Here is a 15,477-nt window from a genome sequence, read left to right as displayed (position 1 = left end):
GACCCACCACGCGCGAACCACATTTTAGCGATCATAATGAGGTAGTGATCATATTTAGGAGACCTGGTTCTTAATGTAATATGTCATTCATATGTGTATTGCTGAATTACTTTTTAGCGATCATAATGAGGTAGTGATCATAATTAGGAGACCTGGTTCTTAATGTAATATGTCATTCATATGTGTATTGCTGAATTACTGCTGCTGTAGCCCAGCAGCACTAGTCTTAACATTTCTCATAAAAAAATATCTGCTGTTTAAACCTAAGGAATGAATCAACAGGAAATAAAAAAGATCGCCTGGACTCCAAAAAGCACTTCTTGTCCTCTCTCTTCAAAACTTTACATAATGCTCACCATTCTCTGTTACACAATCAGAGAAATGTCTGGCTCCAGCATAAAGCACAGTGAGACACCAAAGAAAAGAGAACCAGACTTCAGACCTTCAGTGAGAGGGAAGAGCTCGCTCATCTTCTGCCTGGCCTTGCGCAGTCTGTGCAGCTTTCCTTCCTGCCGCAGGAGTTTGATCAGGTCCACATGGCAGTTATAGTCAAATGCATTGATTGATAGCTGCAGAGAAATTAAAAAAGGGATACAAGTTATTAAATTTGCTTGCATGATAAATTTACTCAAAATCACAAAATATTGCATGATTAAATTTGCGATTCAATAAGAATTCAGAAGTTGATCCCCCAACAAACCATAAAAGAGCAACTCAAGCTGACATAAATAATCAAATGCTTTTTATGAGCTCATTAAAAACCATAAATAAATCAATGTGAGAGATCTGTAAGGCTGCTGGAAGAAAATAAAATGCTAAAGAGGGAAGCATACTGTATATGCTCCTCTTGGCATTGAGATCATGGCCGAGTTAACCAGCGTAAACAGTTAAAAACGAACAAGTTTGGGCAAGTGAATGGCTAAAGTTTCATCTGGACAAGGCTGGCATTCTCTGTGGTATAGCATGCTAGAGTGGGAGATGCTGGAACAGCATCACCTCCCACGAATAAAGACTTTCTTTGGGACTTCTGTGTTCCTTAAAGGGATAGTTTGCCCAAAAATTATTTTAGAAATTACACACCCTTATGCCATCCCAGATGTGCATGACTAGCCCCAACCAGTTGGTGGTGATATGCACAAAGAATGCGAATCACCAAAAAACAAAGGATGAAGAATGTGAAAGTGGATATTTATAGTTAAAAAAGTACTTGAACTATTTCTCATCCACACCTATCATATTGCTTCTGAAGATATGATTTAACAACTGGAGTGTTATGGATTATTTTGGAAATATTGGATTGGATTTTTGGAAATAAGTTTTGGCCACAATTCATTATGGACTTATAGAGCTGAGATATTCTTCTAAAAATCATTTGTGTTCTGCAGACAAAAGAAAGTCAAACACATCTGGGATGGCATGAGGGTGAGTAAATTATGACAGAATTGTCATTTTTGGGTGAACTAACCCTTTAAAAGCTGGCTGATGTCATGGTGAGATGGGGCACATTTGGCAAGGTGAAATTACCCTGGAACCTTCATTAGACAGCTGTTACTATTGCACAAGTCATTTCCCTACAGAGAAATCTTGACTTTGTGACTTGTTTGAATTTATTTGAAATGACGAGGAATGACTTGCCAAAATGGAAGAAAATTAACAGAACAAAACGATGCAATGCAGATTTCATATTAGCAAACTATAGTTTTGGCAAATTGGGACATCTAGTCAGACATCTGCTTTGTGCATGACACAAGTAATTTTTCCAACAATTGTTTACAGACAGATTGCCTCACATTTAATTGACAATTTCAGTGGGTCATAAGTTTACATACACCAAGTTGCCTTTAAGCAGCTTGGAAAATTCAAGAAAATGTCAAGCCTTTAGACAATTAGCTTCTGATAGGCTAATTGGTGTCAATTGGAAGTGTACCAGTGGATGTATTTTAAGGCCTACCTTCAAACTCAGTGCCTCTTTGCTTGACATCATGGGAAAATCAAAAGTAATCAGCAAAGACTTAAAAAAATATACAGGTGAAACTCGAAAAATTAGAATATTGTGCAAAAGTTCATTAATTTCAGTAATTCAACTTAAAAGGTGAAACTAATATATTATATAGACTCATTACAAGCAAAGTAAGATATTTCAAGCCTTTATCTGATATAATTTGGATGGTTATGGCTTACAGCTTATGAAAACCCCAAATTCAGAATCTCAGAAAATTAGAATATTATATGAAATCAATAAAAAAAAAAGGATTTTAAATACAGAAATGTCGGCCCTCCGAAAAGTATAATCATGCATATGTACTCAGTACTTGGTTTGGGCCCCTTTTGCATTAATTACTGCCTCAATGCGGCGTGGCATGGATGCTATCAGCCTGTGGCACTGCTGAGGTGTTATGGAAGACCAAGATGCTTCAATAGCGGCTTTCAGCTCTTCTGCATTGTTTGGTCTCATGTCTCTCATCTTTCTCTTGGCAATGCCCCATAGATTCTCTATGGGGTTCAGGTCAGGCGAGTTTGCTGGCTAATCAAGCACAGTAATACCATGGTCATTGAACCAGGTTTTGGTACTTTTGGCAGTGTGGGCAGGTGCCAAGTCCTGCTGGAAAATGAAGTCAGCATCTCCATAAAGCTTGTCTGCTGAAGGAAGCATGAAGTGCTCTAAAATGTCCCGGTAGACGGCTGCGTTGACTCTGGACTTAATAAAGCACAGTGGACCCACACCAGCCCGATGACATGGCTCCCCAAACCAACACAGACTGTGGAAACTTCACACTGGACTTCAAGCATCTTGGATTGTGTGCCTCTCCATTCTTCCACCAGACTCTGGGACCTTGGTTTCCAAATGAGATGCAAAATTTGCTCTCATCAGAAAAGAGGACTTTGGACCACTGAGCAACAGACCAGTTCTTTTTTCTTTAGCCCAGGTAAGACGTTTGACATTTGAAGCCCATGTCCAGGACCCGTCTGTGTGTGGTGGCTCTTGATGCAGTAACTCCAGCCTCAGTCCACTCCTTGTGAAGCTCCCCCACACTTTTGAATGGCCTTTTCCTGACAATCCTCTCCAGGCTACGGTCATCCCTGCTGCTTGTGCACCTTTTTCTTCCACACTTTTCCCTTCCACTTAACTTTCTATTAATGTGCTTTGATACAGCACTTTGAGAACATCCAACTTCTTTTGCAATTACCTTTTGAGGCTTTCCCTCCTTGTGGAGGGTGTCAATGATGGTTTTCTGGTCAGGTCAGCAGTCTTTGCCATGATTGTGAATTCAACTGAACCAGACTGAGAGACCATTTAAAGGCTCAGGAACCCTTTGCAGGTGTTTAGCTGATTAGAGTGTGACACTTTGAGCCTACAATACTGAACCTTTTCACAATATTCTAATTTTCTGAGATTCTGAATTTGGGGTTTTCATAAGCTGTAAGCCATAATCATCAAAATTATATCAAATAAAGGCTTGAAATATCTTACTTTGCTTGTAATGAGTCTATATAATATATTAGTTTCACCTTTTAAGTTGAATTACTGAAATTAATGAATTTTTGCACGATATTCTAATTTTTCGAGTTTCACCTGTATGTGTGGACCTCTACAAGTCTGATTCATCCTTGAGAGCAATTTCCAATTGCCTGAAGGTACCACATCCATTATAAACCATTGTACACAAGGAAGAACTGCTCCAAAACCGGCATAAAAAAGCCAGACAGTTGCAGTTTGCAAGTGCACATGGGGACAAAGATCTTACTTTTTGGAGAAGTGTCCTGTGGTCTGATGAAACAAAAATTTTACTGTTTGGCCACAATGACCATTGTTATGCTTGGAGGAGAAAGGGTGAAGCTTGCAAGCCGCAGAACACCACCATCCCAACCGTGAAGCATGGGGGTGCAGCATTATGTTGTGGGGGCACTTTGCTGCAGGAGGGACTGGTGCACTTCACAAAAGAGATGGCATCATGATGAAGTAAAGTTACATGGATATATTGAAGCAACATCTCAACACATCAGCCAGGAAGTTAAAGCTCAGTCGCAAATGGGTCTTCCAAATGGACAATGACCCCAAGCATACCTCCAAAGTTGTGGCAAAATGGCTAAAGGACAACAAAGTCAAGGTATTGGAGTGGCCATCACAAAGCCCTGACCTCAATCCGATAGAACATTTGTGAGCAAATTGAAAAAGCATGTGCGAGAAAAGAGGCCTACAAACCTGACTCAGTTACACCATTTTTGTCTGAAGGAAAGCTTGTGGAAGGCTTCCCAAGGCAATGCTACCAAATGCTAACAAAGTGTGTAAACTGAGAATGTGATGATATAATTCTCTCTACTATTATTATGACATTTCACATTCTTAAAATAAAGTAGTGATCCTAACTGACTAATGACAGGGAATGTTTTCTATGATTAAATGTCAGGAATTGTGAAAAACAGAGTTAAAATGTATTTGGCTAAAGTGCATGTAAACTTCTGACTACAAATATATGCTTTATTACAAGCCCTTCAACAGAAATCTGACCTAAGACTATATAATGTCTGTCTATAGCATACAGAAAATCACACTGGAGTTTGCCTCTGTTTTCATCTATTGCACACAGGTCTGGTAAAACCAAAATCAGAAATAACTACAAATCAGGAGGCAGTAGTCCAGATCACAGCTTTATAAAGAGTCCCCCAAAAAAAACATGCAATTAGACTACAATGCAACAGTTCTCAGAGAGCCTCCTACTGCAGTGTATGTGCTATATATTAGAGATGCACCGATTGACCGGCCAGGGACCGGAATTAGCCGTTTTTCCGCATGCTCGCGTCTTTCCGATTCCAAGCTGATCCGTTTTGTTGCCAGCGGCGCAGGCAATAACGTCACAGCCGCATGTAAACATGTCATTGGCGTGGGAGATCTTCACTGTGAGTGAAGAATACATAAAGTTTGAAATGTGTAATAATTTTAAGGCCAAAGTAAACCGTGGGGGAACCACCACAATAACTTTCGGATCAACAAACCTAATTAGACATTTTTAACACCATCACCCAGCTGAAAATGCCCATTTTAAAGGGTAATTAAACCCTAAACCAACTTTTTTAGTTAATGATCTGTAAGAATGGGGCTTTATTAGTACTGGTCATTGATTCAAGTAATTTTTTTGACATTTGTGTATAAAGTGTTTTAATTCTACAATATATGGTGTAAAAACGTCTGAGTGCTGCCCTCTTCAGGTTGAACGGTGGCTACTGCAGTTGAATTTTCCTATTGGCTGTTTGCGGTGGTTCGTGACGTAAGCGGTGACAGCTGACGTAAGCAGGTTCCAGCTCACCACGCCCATGGAAGTATAAAATCCATCTTGTTTCGTCAAAACCACTGTAGCAAGTCAGGAGTTGGAATTGCGAGTATTTAAAACGATCAGGATAGAGTATTTTAGCATCTATTTAGCATAGCATTTATATAGTTATTTAGATTATTTCGTGTAGCCTAGGTAGTTAATTAGCATATTTGTTAGTGTAGTATTGTTAGAAGCATAGTTAGTTAGTAGCATAGTATTGTGTCAGTTAGGATAGCTTCAAGTTAGCGTAGATTATCTGTATTTAGTACAGTGGTCAGGATGGTACGTAGGTGTAGTGTTGCTGGTTGCAACAGCACTGCTGGACTGTATAGCTTTCCAGCAGACTTGGAAGTGTGGAGGAGTGTGCAAACTGCATTTTACGCGGGATTGCTTCTCCAACGCAATGGAGGTGGAAATGGGCTTCTCCAAACAGCTCGCGCTGAAAAGTGACGCAGTGCCAAAGGCTGCTCCTCCTGCATGGACTCCACCACCGCAGCGGCGTCTTGAGGTGAGTGATCATATATATTTGAATCACAATTTATGGTTAGGCTAAAGTTAATCCTCGGGGATCGACAAACGCACCACTGCATTTTGCTGGATTTTTTCACATAGCGGCAAAATATGCCTACAGAGCACGCGCTATTGACATCAACTCGATAAAACTCATCAGATTCATGTACATGTCGTCTTGCGACCGTGTGAGGAATAATAATAACATAATAGTAATACATTTCACCCTCCTCCACTTCAGGTGAAGGTGGGGGAGAAAAGTCCTCGACTTCAAAAGACCGCTCCGTGGCAAAGCTACTTGCGTCACTCCAGTCACTCTCCATTTTAGAGTCTGACAGCAGCTGTCAATTAATCTGTCACTACGGGTCTCAGGTGCACACCCCCCCCCCCGCTCAGCCCCGCCCTCGTTTCGTCCCCTCTATTCCCGCTGGGGTCTGCCCACTTTTCCAGCATTTTTCAAATATTGCTAGTGGGTGGAGTCAGACTCTGAGCAGGGGTTTAGTTACCCTTTAAAAAAGAAGCTAAAAAGTGAAAGCGGCTAAAGCTAGCCAGAGCCAGTCACAAGTCAGCAGCGTCTCCTATCATTCCTTGGTATGAGCAACGAAAATACCAAAGCAATTACGAGGAAAATTATGGCATTCATGGCCCTGGATGACCAGCAGTTCTCCATAGTTGAGGACAGAGGCTTCAGAAATCTGATAAATTTCCTCGATACAGAGTAGGAGGTACTTTCCGACGTTGCGTTGCCCGAGTTGTTTAATCTCGTGTCATGTCACACACGCAGCCTGTTATCTGTCAACATTTGGGTACACAAATCCAGGAGAGGGGAAGGGGGGTGCTGGATGGCAGAGGCAGGCTAAATACATACAAATTGTGCCGTTGTGATTTATCGTAATTTTTCCCACCGTGTCCGATATTAAAATCAGTGCAACACACATTGCAAAAGGCGTGGGTATTGTCGATATGGCTTCGAAATATGAAATTCAATTCTTCCATCCAGCTGTTTTTAAATTTACATGTATATTTTGTTTTTTTCACCGGAGCACCATCTGAGTCTTCCGCTCCCATCTACCAGCGATGCTTGATTTAACATCCCGCGTCTACTACCTGCGCAGATATCAACAGCGCAAATGGGTTGTAGGTTGCCAGATTGAGGTCATACATGATTTGTAATTTGTATGATGTGTCGATTGTGTGAGTAGGATGTGTTTCATTCAAGATCTGGCAACTGGACCACCTTGGAATAATATATATTGATGTGATTATTCATATAACGTGGTTTGGGCCACACAAATTACGGGAGTTTTTTTGGGAAAAATAACAAATTGGGAGACTCCGGGAAAAAAAGGAGTGTTGACAGGTATGCAAGCCGTTCCCGAAGCAGTGCTCAGTTTTACAACTGATATTTGTACATCTAACGTAAGTTGAGCGTATTGGACACTTCAGATTTTCAGATCTTTGGAATTGTTTTGTTAGACGAGTAATAAAGAGAAAAAGGTCCATTTATAATAATAGTGGAAAATGACATCTGTTATATAAAGCAACTTATTTGCAGTTAATTGTTATTTCTACCTCTTTCTAGTCACAGAGCACTTTATTTTGAGAGTTGTTTAAGTGAGAGAAGATCCTGTAACTTAGTGCAGTTTGGGGGAAATTGTAATGTTTAATAATTTATTTTATTATGAAAATAAAATTTAGCATTGAAGAAAGGTAGATTTAGTTTGTATATGTGGTCAATAATAGTTCTTAGAAAGAAAATAGGAATCTGAAAAAATCGGTATCGGCAGGTCACACTTGCAAAAAATCGGAAATCGGCCAAGAAAATTGCAATCGGTGCATCTCTACTATATATATATATATATATATATATATATATACACTAAACTAACCGTGTTGTAAACATGTTCCAAGTATAAATCCAGCATAGGGTCTAACAGGTGACTTAATAAAGTAATCTCATGTAAAGGAGAATCTATAGTTCTCTCTCCATCTGCACTCATTGTGCGTATTTTGACTCCAAGCGCAAAGCACGTTCCACCAAAACACACTCAAATCACCCCAAACTTTATTCCTGCTGCACATTTCATATGAGTGTTTTAAACGTCTCGCCAAAATACATGGCCTTATGGTGGTAGAAACAACAACAAAATAGCAGAACTATGAGATGGTTGGTTAGTTTAAACACCAAGCCAAAATGTTTGCTAGCTCGCTAAAGTCTTTGCGATGCACGTTTCTGCATCTTTGTCATACATCACCGTGTATTATGGACATGTTAAATACGCAGGGCTTGTTGGAAAAACGGGGTTATCATATATATATATATAGTGACATAAACTTCCCAAGTAAAGCCTTTAGCCTCATTCATTCCTCTCACCTGCTCCTCCAACCGCTGGATCTCCGCTTCATTCTCCCGCTCGTCATCAGACGTGTCCTCTTCATCCTCCTCAGAATGTTCAACTCCCATTCCTTCTTCTTCGTCCACCTCAGACTCCATCTCTCTCTCCATGCCCTCAGCCTCCTTCTCGATGTCAGGCAACAACGTCTGTTCTTCGTTATCCACTGCCGCCATGTTGCGAACTACTTGCCTGGGCACAGGGACAGTCGCGCACACAACACAGGAGCTGGCGAGTAAAAACAACCAGAAGGCGGGGCTCGAGTAAAAACATTAGCAAAGCAATGCATAACGCGGAGAGGAGGAAACAGCTTCTCACTTAGGCTGAATTTCATTGAATGAATTGCCCGCTTGCCCTATAATTTTAAACATGGTTTGGACAAAAAAAAAAAAAAAAAATTTTTGAAATAACAATGTTTATGAGTTTACTACGATAAAATGTATGTTTGTACTAGAAGTCACGGACAATTTTACGACAGGTAGGTGTCAGTTTATGGCTCTTTCCATTCATATGCATGATATCCGCAAATGGTGACATACTGTCGTAACACGCTATTTTTTTATTTATTATAAATATATATATATATATATATATATATATATATATATATATATATATATATATATGTATATATATTATTATTATTATTTGTTTTGTTCAAATAGTTTTGGATCTTTATTACGTACATAACATAATATATTTAAAAAATGCGTAGAAAATTTAACATCTCGAAATTCTTGTAAACAACTATATACAAAGATTGACTCTGAATTAGATGAACTCTGTGCTCCCTCACATTCAGTGATGGAATTAAGCCTCAGTCTTCATTTTTAACAGTAAGCACACTTAAATTCTGTACAAAAGCAGAAGGGAGAGGGATCTGGGAATTTCAGGAAAAACAAATTAACAACCAAACAGTCACAATGCATAAAATCAGAGCTAATGTGGGATTATCCCAGCATACTTTACGCTATTGTTTGTACTTCACTAGCCATCACAGCTTTACTGAGCTAGTTGACCGTACGCGCTTTCCCTGGTAAAAAAACAAATAGCCTAAAGTGCTTATTATCTCAGTAAAGCGCGCGCGCCCACTCCTCCTGCTGGTTGAAATGCGTGTATGCTATGAAAGCGCTCCCTTGGTGGTTGAAATTCTTGTATGCAATGAAAGCGCTCCCTCTGCTGGTTGAAATGCATGTATGCAATGAAAGCGCTCCCTTGATGGTTGAAATGCGTATATGCAATGAAAGCGCTCCCCCTGCAGGTTGAAATGCGTGTATGCAATGAAGGCGCTCCCTGCTGGTTGAAACACGTATATGCAATGAAAGCGCTCCACCTGCTGGTTGAGGTCTGTACGTGCAGTGGCAATTTGTTATTCACGGTCATCATGGCGTTAGCAGCAGCAGCCAGGCGTTGTGTATCCACTGTGCTTTTCAACAGATCAATATCATTACCAGAGCTCAGATCAGCCTGCTTGTATCACAAAAAGGTACGTTTCATATCTTATACTACTGATCATTGTCATTTGAAACATAATCTGTGATTATTTAAATTATTGCCACCAGTTTATGTGTTGCACAACTTATTTTCAGAGTGGGTGCTAGCTAAGCTAACGTTAGATAACTGCACATGTAAACAAACAAACCAGCCTAACATTGGGTTGGTTATACATTTATATACTGCTTTTCCTATGTATCCACATAATCAGGTTTATGTATTGTCGCTTAGATAATAAGACATCAGTCCTATTTACAATTAGTTGGTTTCATAATCCACTTGTGTCCCCTGTCCGACAAACTCATCAATGATGCTCAGACTTTCAGTTCTACTGAAAGAGTGTCACGTGAAATAAACCTCGTAAAGGCTGCAGTTAGTAACTTAACATAAATTTGAAATTGGATATTTTCCCATAATGAATATTGGTTGGGCAACTTTAATGTTTGTGTGGTTGCTCTGCTGGTCCTAAGGGAAGTTTTATTTATCAAGGGCAAATGTCTATTTTGGGGATATTGTCGGTCTCACCAGTCCTATAATAAATGCCTGTGAAGTGTGAATGATAAATATGATAAGGGTCTTGTGACTGGTCTTGTAATTTGCTTCATAAAGTCTGTATATGTCAGATTTGTTTTGGTCATCTTGACCATGTGTTATTTACTTATCTCTGAAGGTCGTGGACCACTATGAGAACCCCCGAAATGTTGGTTCCCTGGACAAGAATGCCAAGAATGTGGGCACTGGTCTGGTAGGTGCACCTGCATGTGGGGATGTAATGAAACTACAGGTAAGATTTTTTTTTTTTAAATTGTTATTATTATTATTATTTATTTATTTTTTTTCTGTTGTATTTCAGTAGATTTATATTAGGGCTGTCAATTGATTAAATTTTATTCATATTAATTATATGGTGTCCCAATTAATTAATCACAATTAATCACATATACAAATATTTGCTGAGAAAGCCCCTCATATAACAATAATTCAATATATAATGTTGAAATAATTATACATAGTTATCTTTAAATATTATTTTTCTATAAAACAAAACAAAATATATATATATATATATATATATATATATATAAATTAAAAAAATTCAGATAATTAAAATACTTTACATTCTTGTGGCAGAAGAGTTCATCATTGATAAGGCCATACAAAAAAGCGGTTTTAGAATGCAATGTATTGTTTACTACTATATTATTGAACAATCCAATCATTGGCATACAGTTCACAGCAATCCATTTCGCAGTGAATTGGTCAATCATTTGGAGATTTATTATGAGGGCTTGTTTAAGGACCCGTCAATGTACACCTACATCAGACATGTTTGTGTAGTGTCTCGGGTGTGTTGCATCATAAACATAAATTTTTAGGTCACTGTGTCAATTTAAACATCTTGAGATCTCTTAGTTCGAATTTGGGCTCCAAGTTTTTTGAACGCAAGAACGTAACGCATGTTTGTGTTGTCTGCTAATGGGTTGTTTTCTTCACTGTATAAACTGCATGTTGCCCATACAGCTGAAGTTTCACTTACTGCCCCCTGGAGTAAACAGGTGGTACTACAAGCTTGTATTTCTCAGGAATCTTCCTTATTACGGTACAGGGGCATTGTGATTTAATTGCAAACATTTTTTTAACACTTAATTTTTTTATGAAATTATTTCCACAGAATTAACGTGTTATATCGACAGCCCTAATTTATATACAAGACTCATTGTTTGTCTCGTTGACTTTTGCTTTAAATCTGTTTGAAAGATTCAGGTGGATGAGAATGGAAAGATAGTTGATGCCCGATTCAAAACATTTGGGTGTGGATCAGCCATTGCCTCCAGCTCTTTGGCCACAGAGTGGGTGAAGGGGAAATCAGTGCGTCACCTTCTCTCATCATCTTACATATTCACAGTGTGATCAGATTGTCTGTATGTGCTGTATATATATATCTTTCACCAAACCTTTCCTGCCCACATTTTGTTTTTCTTTATACAGATTGATGAAGCCCTTAAAATCAAAAATACAGAGATTGCCAAAGAACTTTGTCTTCCACCAGTCAAACTGCATTGCTCTAGTAAGTGTGAAATAAATAGCCCTTTATCATTGCAAATACATTCACACCATCATAAAATGCATGTGTGCTATTTAATGGACAAAGTAACAGTGCAACTCAAAGGTTCTGATTTTATGATCTGATGCTTTTTTTTTTAACAGTGCTTGCAGAGGATGCCATCAAGGCTGCATTAGCAGACTACAGAGTTAAACAGAAGGATAAGGAGATGCTGGCAGAAGCTAGAAATTAATGCCCTAATTTACAGATGCATCACCGTCACCCTCTCGTCATGACTAAGAAACCTAGTGTAGTTTATTTCCTTATTGAGGCTGTAATAAACATAATAGCCATTAAGAATAAATGTCTATCATTCCTACTATATGCACACTGCCTTAGGGTTGCCTGCTTGAAGTTGTTTTGAAGTGGTTGGCATTGACAGACTGTGAAGATCTATCTTTTTTCCCCGCTGTAACTCTGAATCACGCACAAAATAAACTCTTATTTTCCTGAAGATCTCTTACTTTGACAGGGAATGTTCTCTGATGTTAAATGCATTTTACCACAATGAATGTAAAGTTGTATTAAATGCAGTGTGTCAGAAAGAAGATGTATGATATGAAACGTATATTTGTTAAGAGTTTTTTTTTCCTCCTAGGGGGCTCATTGTAGTTTTGGCAGTAATTTGTGACTGAAAAGTCACACCAAAAAAGCTTATGCTGAAATTATATAGAGCAGAGTGATACCATGTCACAAATGCCTGAATTTTGATGCTGTATTATTTTCAATGCAAAGACAATAAAGCAATAAATATTTATGTTGAATTTTAAATTTGATTGTACAACAGCTAGTCCAAAATGATGGGACAGTGTGGAAAATGCTAATAAAAACAAACAGGAGTGATTTGTAAATTCTATTCACCCTGTGCTTTTTTTTTGAAAGCACTACGAGCACAAATGTTTTTTTTTTTGGTGTTTTACCTTGTAATTTTAGTTTTTTTTACACTTATTTAAACCAGATGATTACCATTCGCTTTAAAAAAGTTGGGACAAAAAAGGCAGCATGTACCACTGTGTAACATCTCTATTTCTTCTAATAGCATTTGGGCACTAAAGACAAACTTAAGTTTAGCAAGCTGAATTTTCCCCTATTCATCCAGAATGGTCAAAGGTATGCCACTGAGCAATTGTATGTGCCACACATTCTCAATTGGAGACAGGTCAGGACTGCAGGCAGGTCAATTTAGAACCCGCACCCTGCTTATGCAGCTATGTGATTTGGGCAGTGTGTGGTTTGCCGTTGTCCTGCTGGAAACTGCAGAAATGTCCCTGGAAAGTTTTCAGTCTGGATGGCAGTATATTGTATGTTGCTTCTAAATGTGTACATATCTTTCTGCATCAATGTCACTTTCACAGATGTGCAAGTTACCCATGACATTGACACATGCAGACAATGACAGACATATTGCCAGTATTGATTATGATCAGCACAGGTAGATTTTTGCCCATTAGCCTGATTTTGTGTTGCATGTAAACACTTTTATCAGTGTTCTTAATTGATTATACAATGTGTGCAAATGTTGTACATATGGGGGTTTGCCCTTTAATGGCAAAAGCAGAGAATAACCTGATGATTTCAAATCTCATGCACAGTAAACACATTTTTTCTGGTGAAGCTTGTTTTTGGTAGTTGTCAGCGTATTAGTATACTTGTAAACTCACTCAGTGTGTGCTATTGTCACCCTGAACCTGTGGGAGTGGTGCTATTCTCAGGTTTTGCAGAACAACATTCCTCAGTATCAACAGCACTGTTAGCATTAAGAATCCTGTTAGCACACAGAGCACAGCCAGCACTCCAATGAGCACTGGGTCACTGGACTGCAGTATTGTCCGAGGAGTAAGCTCAAGCTGAAGTCCAACCTCTCTGGTTGGTGCTACAGAATTGATGGACACCACAGTGGCTGATGCCCCTGGTTGCTGACCCGTTGAATTCTCTACACAACCACGTTCTTCATCTGTGGCTGGACTATAGGTTTCCTGGGTGGACTCTGTCACGAAAGGCATAGAATTGACAGAGAGGCAGTCCTCATAGCTCAGTCTCCCTAAAATGGGCCGGTCTGATCCAAAGATGGACCTTGATAGGTTTCCACGAAAAGGTGAGAGTTCTGAGAGGGTCTCGGCAGATGATACAGCACTCTTTGAAGATTCTCGACATTCTTGACTGATGTTGCATGCAGTGGCAGATATATCCAGCATAGAAGCACTTGTAGTGGGTGCAACATGAGTTTCAGCCACTTTCCCAGTGGTTGTATTTACTGATGATATTCTTTCAATAGGCTTAAATAGTTTTGGACAGATGGCAATAACAGATAGAGTTAAAAGCAACTTCTGTGCCAAGTGCAAAGGAGCCGTACACACTAAATCTTTTGCCATCTGTAACCGGCCCATCAGTAGCCACCTATACAGGTACAATATGTCACATTCACAAATCCATAGGTTATTGGCTAGTTCTACTGACTGGAGACGAGCCAGTCCATCAAAAGCCCGCTCAGGTATAGAACGCAAACAGTTACTATTAATCTTTAACACCTGCAGGTTCTCCATAGCACCCAGTGAAGTTAGATCTAGTGTAGATATGCAGTTTGCTGACACATCAAGGTGTGTTAGTGAAGAAGGTAAGTTTACTGGTAGACAAGACAATCGGTTCCCCTTTAAAGTCAACATCCTCAGCCTGGTCAGTCTTAATAGTGCCCCTGGCTGAATGACCTGTATGCGGTTATCTTCCAGGTCCAGGCGTGTGAGGTTCCCCAGTTGTCTCAGAGACCCAACGGTGATGTAGGTGATCTGGTTCTCTTGAAGCTGAAGGGTCTCCAGACTTGAAGGCAGCCCACGTGGGAAACGAGCCAGTTGGTTGTGGCTGAGGCTCAACTCTTGTAGGCCTGAATACGGCTTGAACACATTATCCACATTGCAGAGCCGATTCCGGGCTACGGAAAGAACGGAGGTGCTAAGGGGGATGGAATGAGGTAGAGAATGTAGACCCAGGGACTCGCACAGAACCAGAGCACCAGGACGGGGACAGCAGCAGCCTTTCGGGCAGGGGGACAAGACGAAGCCAGTCAGGAGAGATGAACAAAGAATTAACAAAAGACAGTGTAGAAGACATGGACGCATGGCTCACTTGAGGGAGATGTGTCCAGTAGAAGAAGATTGAGAAGGGAGAGAGGAAGGAGAGTTAATACATGCTATTCTTTTATTGTGAACAAATCAGTTGACCAAATTGAATTAGCCTTCTAGCATCCTCCATCAGGCTCCTCCAGGATATAATTTCTTTTTTGTGCATCTGGACACTAAACGTGTTATTTAGACAAAAGGTAGTGGTACTCACCATTCTTGCCCTTTTCCAGCTGACCCCTCTCTTTTGCTCATCTGCTTCACATCCGTAACCTCTTTCCTCTTTCTTCAAGTCCTCTCCAGAGAATGGTCTGTGCTCACCCTGAAAATTCTGGGTAGCGGCCTATCAAACTTTAATGGCAGCCTTCAGGTTTTGTGTTACCTGTTTTGTATCTTCTTCGCAATGTGAATTAATTGGACACTCCAGTTGCTTTTCCCATGACACCACTGCCTCAGGTCAGTAGAGTAGTTTTGGCTAGGACAAGCTTCTAATTATTATTCCGTTAACAGAATATATTATGTATATGTTTTGATTAGGACTTTTGCCCTTC

At 39.6% G+C, this 15,477-nt stretch overlaps 3 protein-coding genes across 3 annotated transcripts in view; 1 reads left to right on the top strand and 2 right to left on the bottom strand.

Moving 5' to 3' along the window:
* Positions 1-8,436, bottom strand: part of LOC127638237 (squamous cell carcinoma antigen recognized by T-cells 3) — a 36,677-nt gene extending 28,241 nt beyond the window's left edge. The window contains exons 1-2 of the mRNA XM_052119680.1: positions 8,197-8,436; positions 443-569 (exon numbers count right to left, since the gene is read on the bottom strand). Coding sequence (XP_051975640.1) covers positions 443-569; positions 8,197-8,391 — 322 coding nt within the window. The 5' untranslated portion in view covers positions 8,392-8,436. The remainder of the gene's footprint in view (positions 1-442; positions 570-8,196) is intronic.
* A 246-nt stretch (positions 8,437-8,682) lies between these two features.
* LOC127638338 (iron-sulfur cluster assembly scaffold protein IscU-like) lies at positions 8,683-12,669 on the top strand. Its single transcript, XM_052119821.1, has 6 exons — positions 8,683-8,693; positions 9,477-9,701; positions 10,380-10,493; positions 11,468-11,578; positions 11,699-11,777; positions 11,918-12,669. The coding sequence occupies exons 2-6, from the start codon at positions 9,483-9,485 to the stop codon at positions 12,004-12,006; spliced, it is 612 nt and encodes a 203-aa protein (XP_051975781.1). The 5' UTR covers positions 8,683-8,693; positions 9,477-9,482; the 3' UTR covers positions 12,007-12,669.
* An 805-nt stretch (positions 12,670-13,474) lies between these two features.
* Positions 13,475-14,926, bottom strand: LOC127637227 (chondroadherin-like protein). The gene has a single exon (XM_052118186.1). The coding sequence runs from the start codon at positions 14,924-14,926 to the stop codon at positions 13,475-13,477; it is 1,452 nt and encodes a 483-aa protein (XP_051974146.1).
* Between the last annotated feature and the right edge of the window lie 551 nt (positions 14,927-15,477).

This window comes from Xyrauchen texanus, chromosome 4, assembly GCF_025860055.1.
Source record: "Xyrauchen texanus isolate HMW12.3.18 chromosome 4, RBS_HiC_50CHRs, whole genome shotgun sequence".
Classification (NCBI taxonomy): domain Eukaryota; kingdom Metazoa; phylum Chordata; class Actinopteri; order Cypriniformes; family Catostomidae; genus Xyrauchen; species Xyrauchen texanus.
This window is presented reverse-complemented; position numbering and strand designations above follow the sequence as displayed.

Excerpts from the sequence above, each read along its gene's own strand:
- LOC127638338 (XM_052119821.1), top strand. The coding sequence starts at position 9,483 with ATGCGTGTATGCAATGAAGGCGCTCCCTGCTGGTTGAAACACGTATAT. Across the intron at positions 9,702-10,379 it reads CCTGCTTGTATCACAAAAAG|GTCGTGGACCACTATGAGAA; the intron begins GTACGTTTCATA and ends TTATCTCTGAAG. Across the intron at positions 10,494-11,467 it reads GGGATGTAATGAAACTACAG|ATTCAGGTGGATGAGAATGG; the intron begins GTAAGATTTTTT and ends TCTGTTTGAAAG.
- LOC127637227 (XM_052118186.1), bottom strand. The coding sequence starts at position 14,926 with ATGCGTCCATGTCTTCTACACTGTCTTTTGTTAATTCTTTGTTCATCT.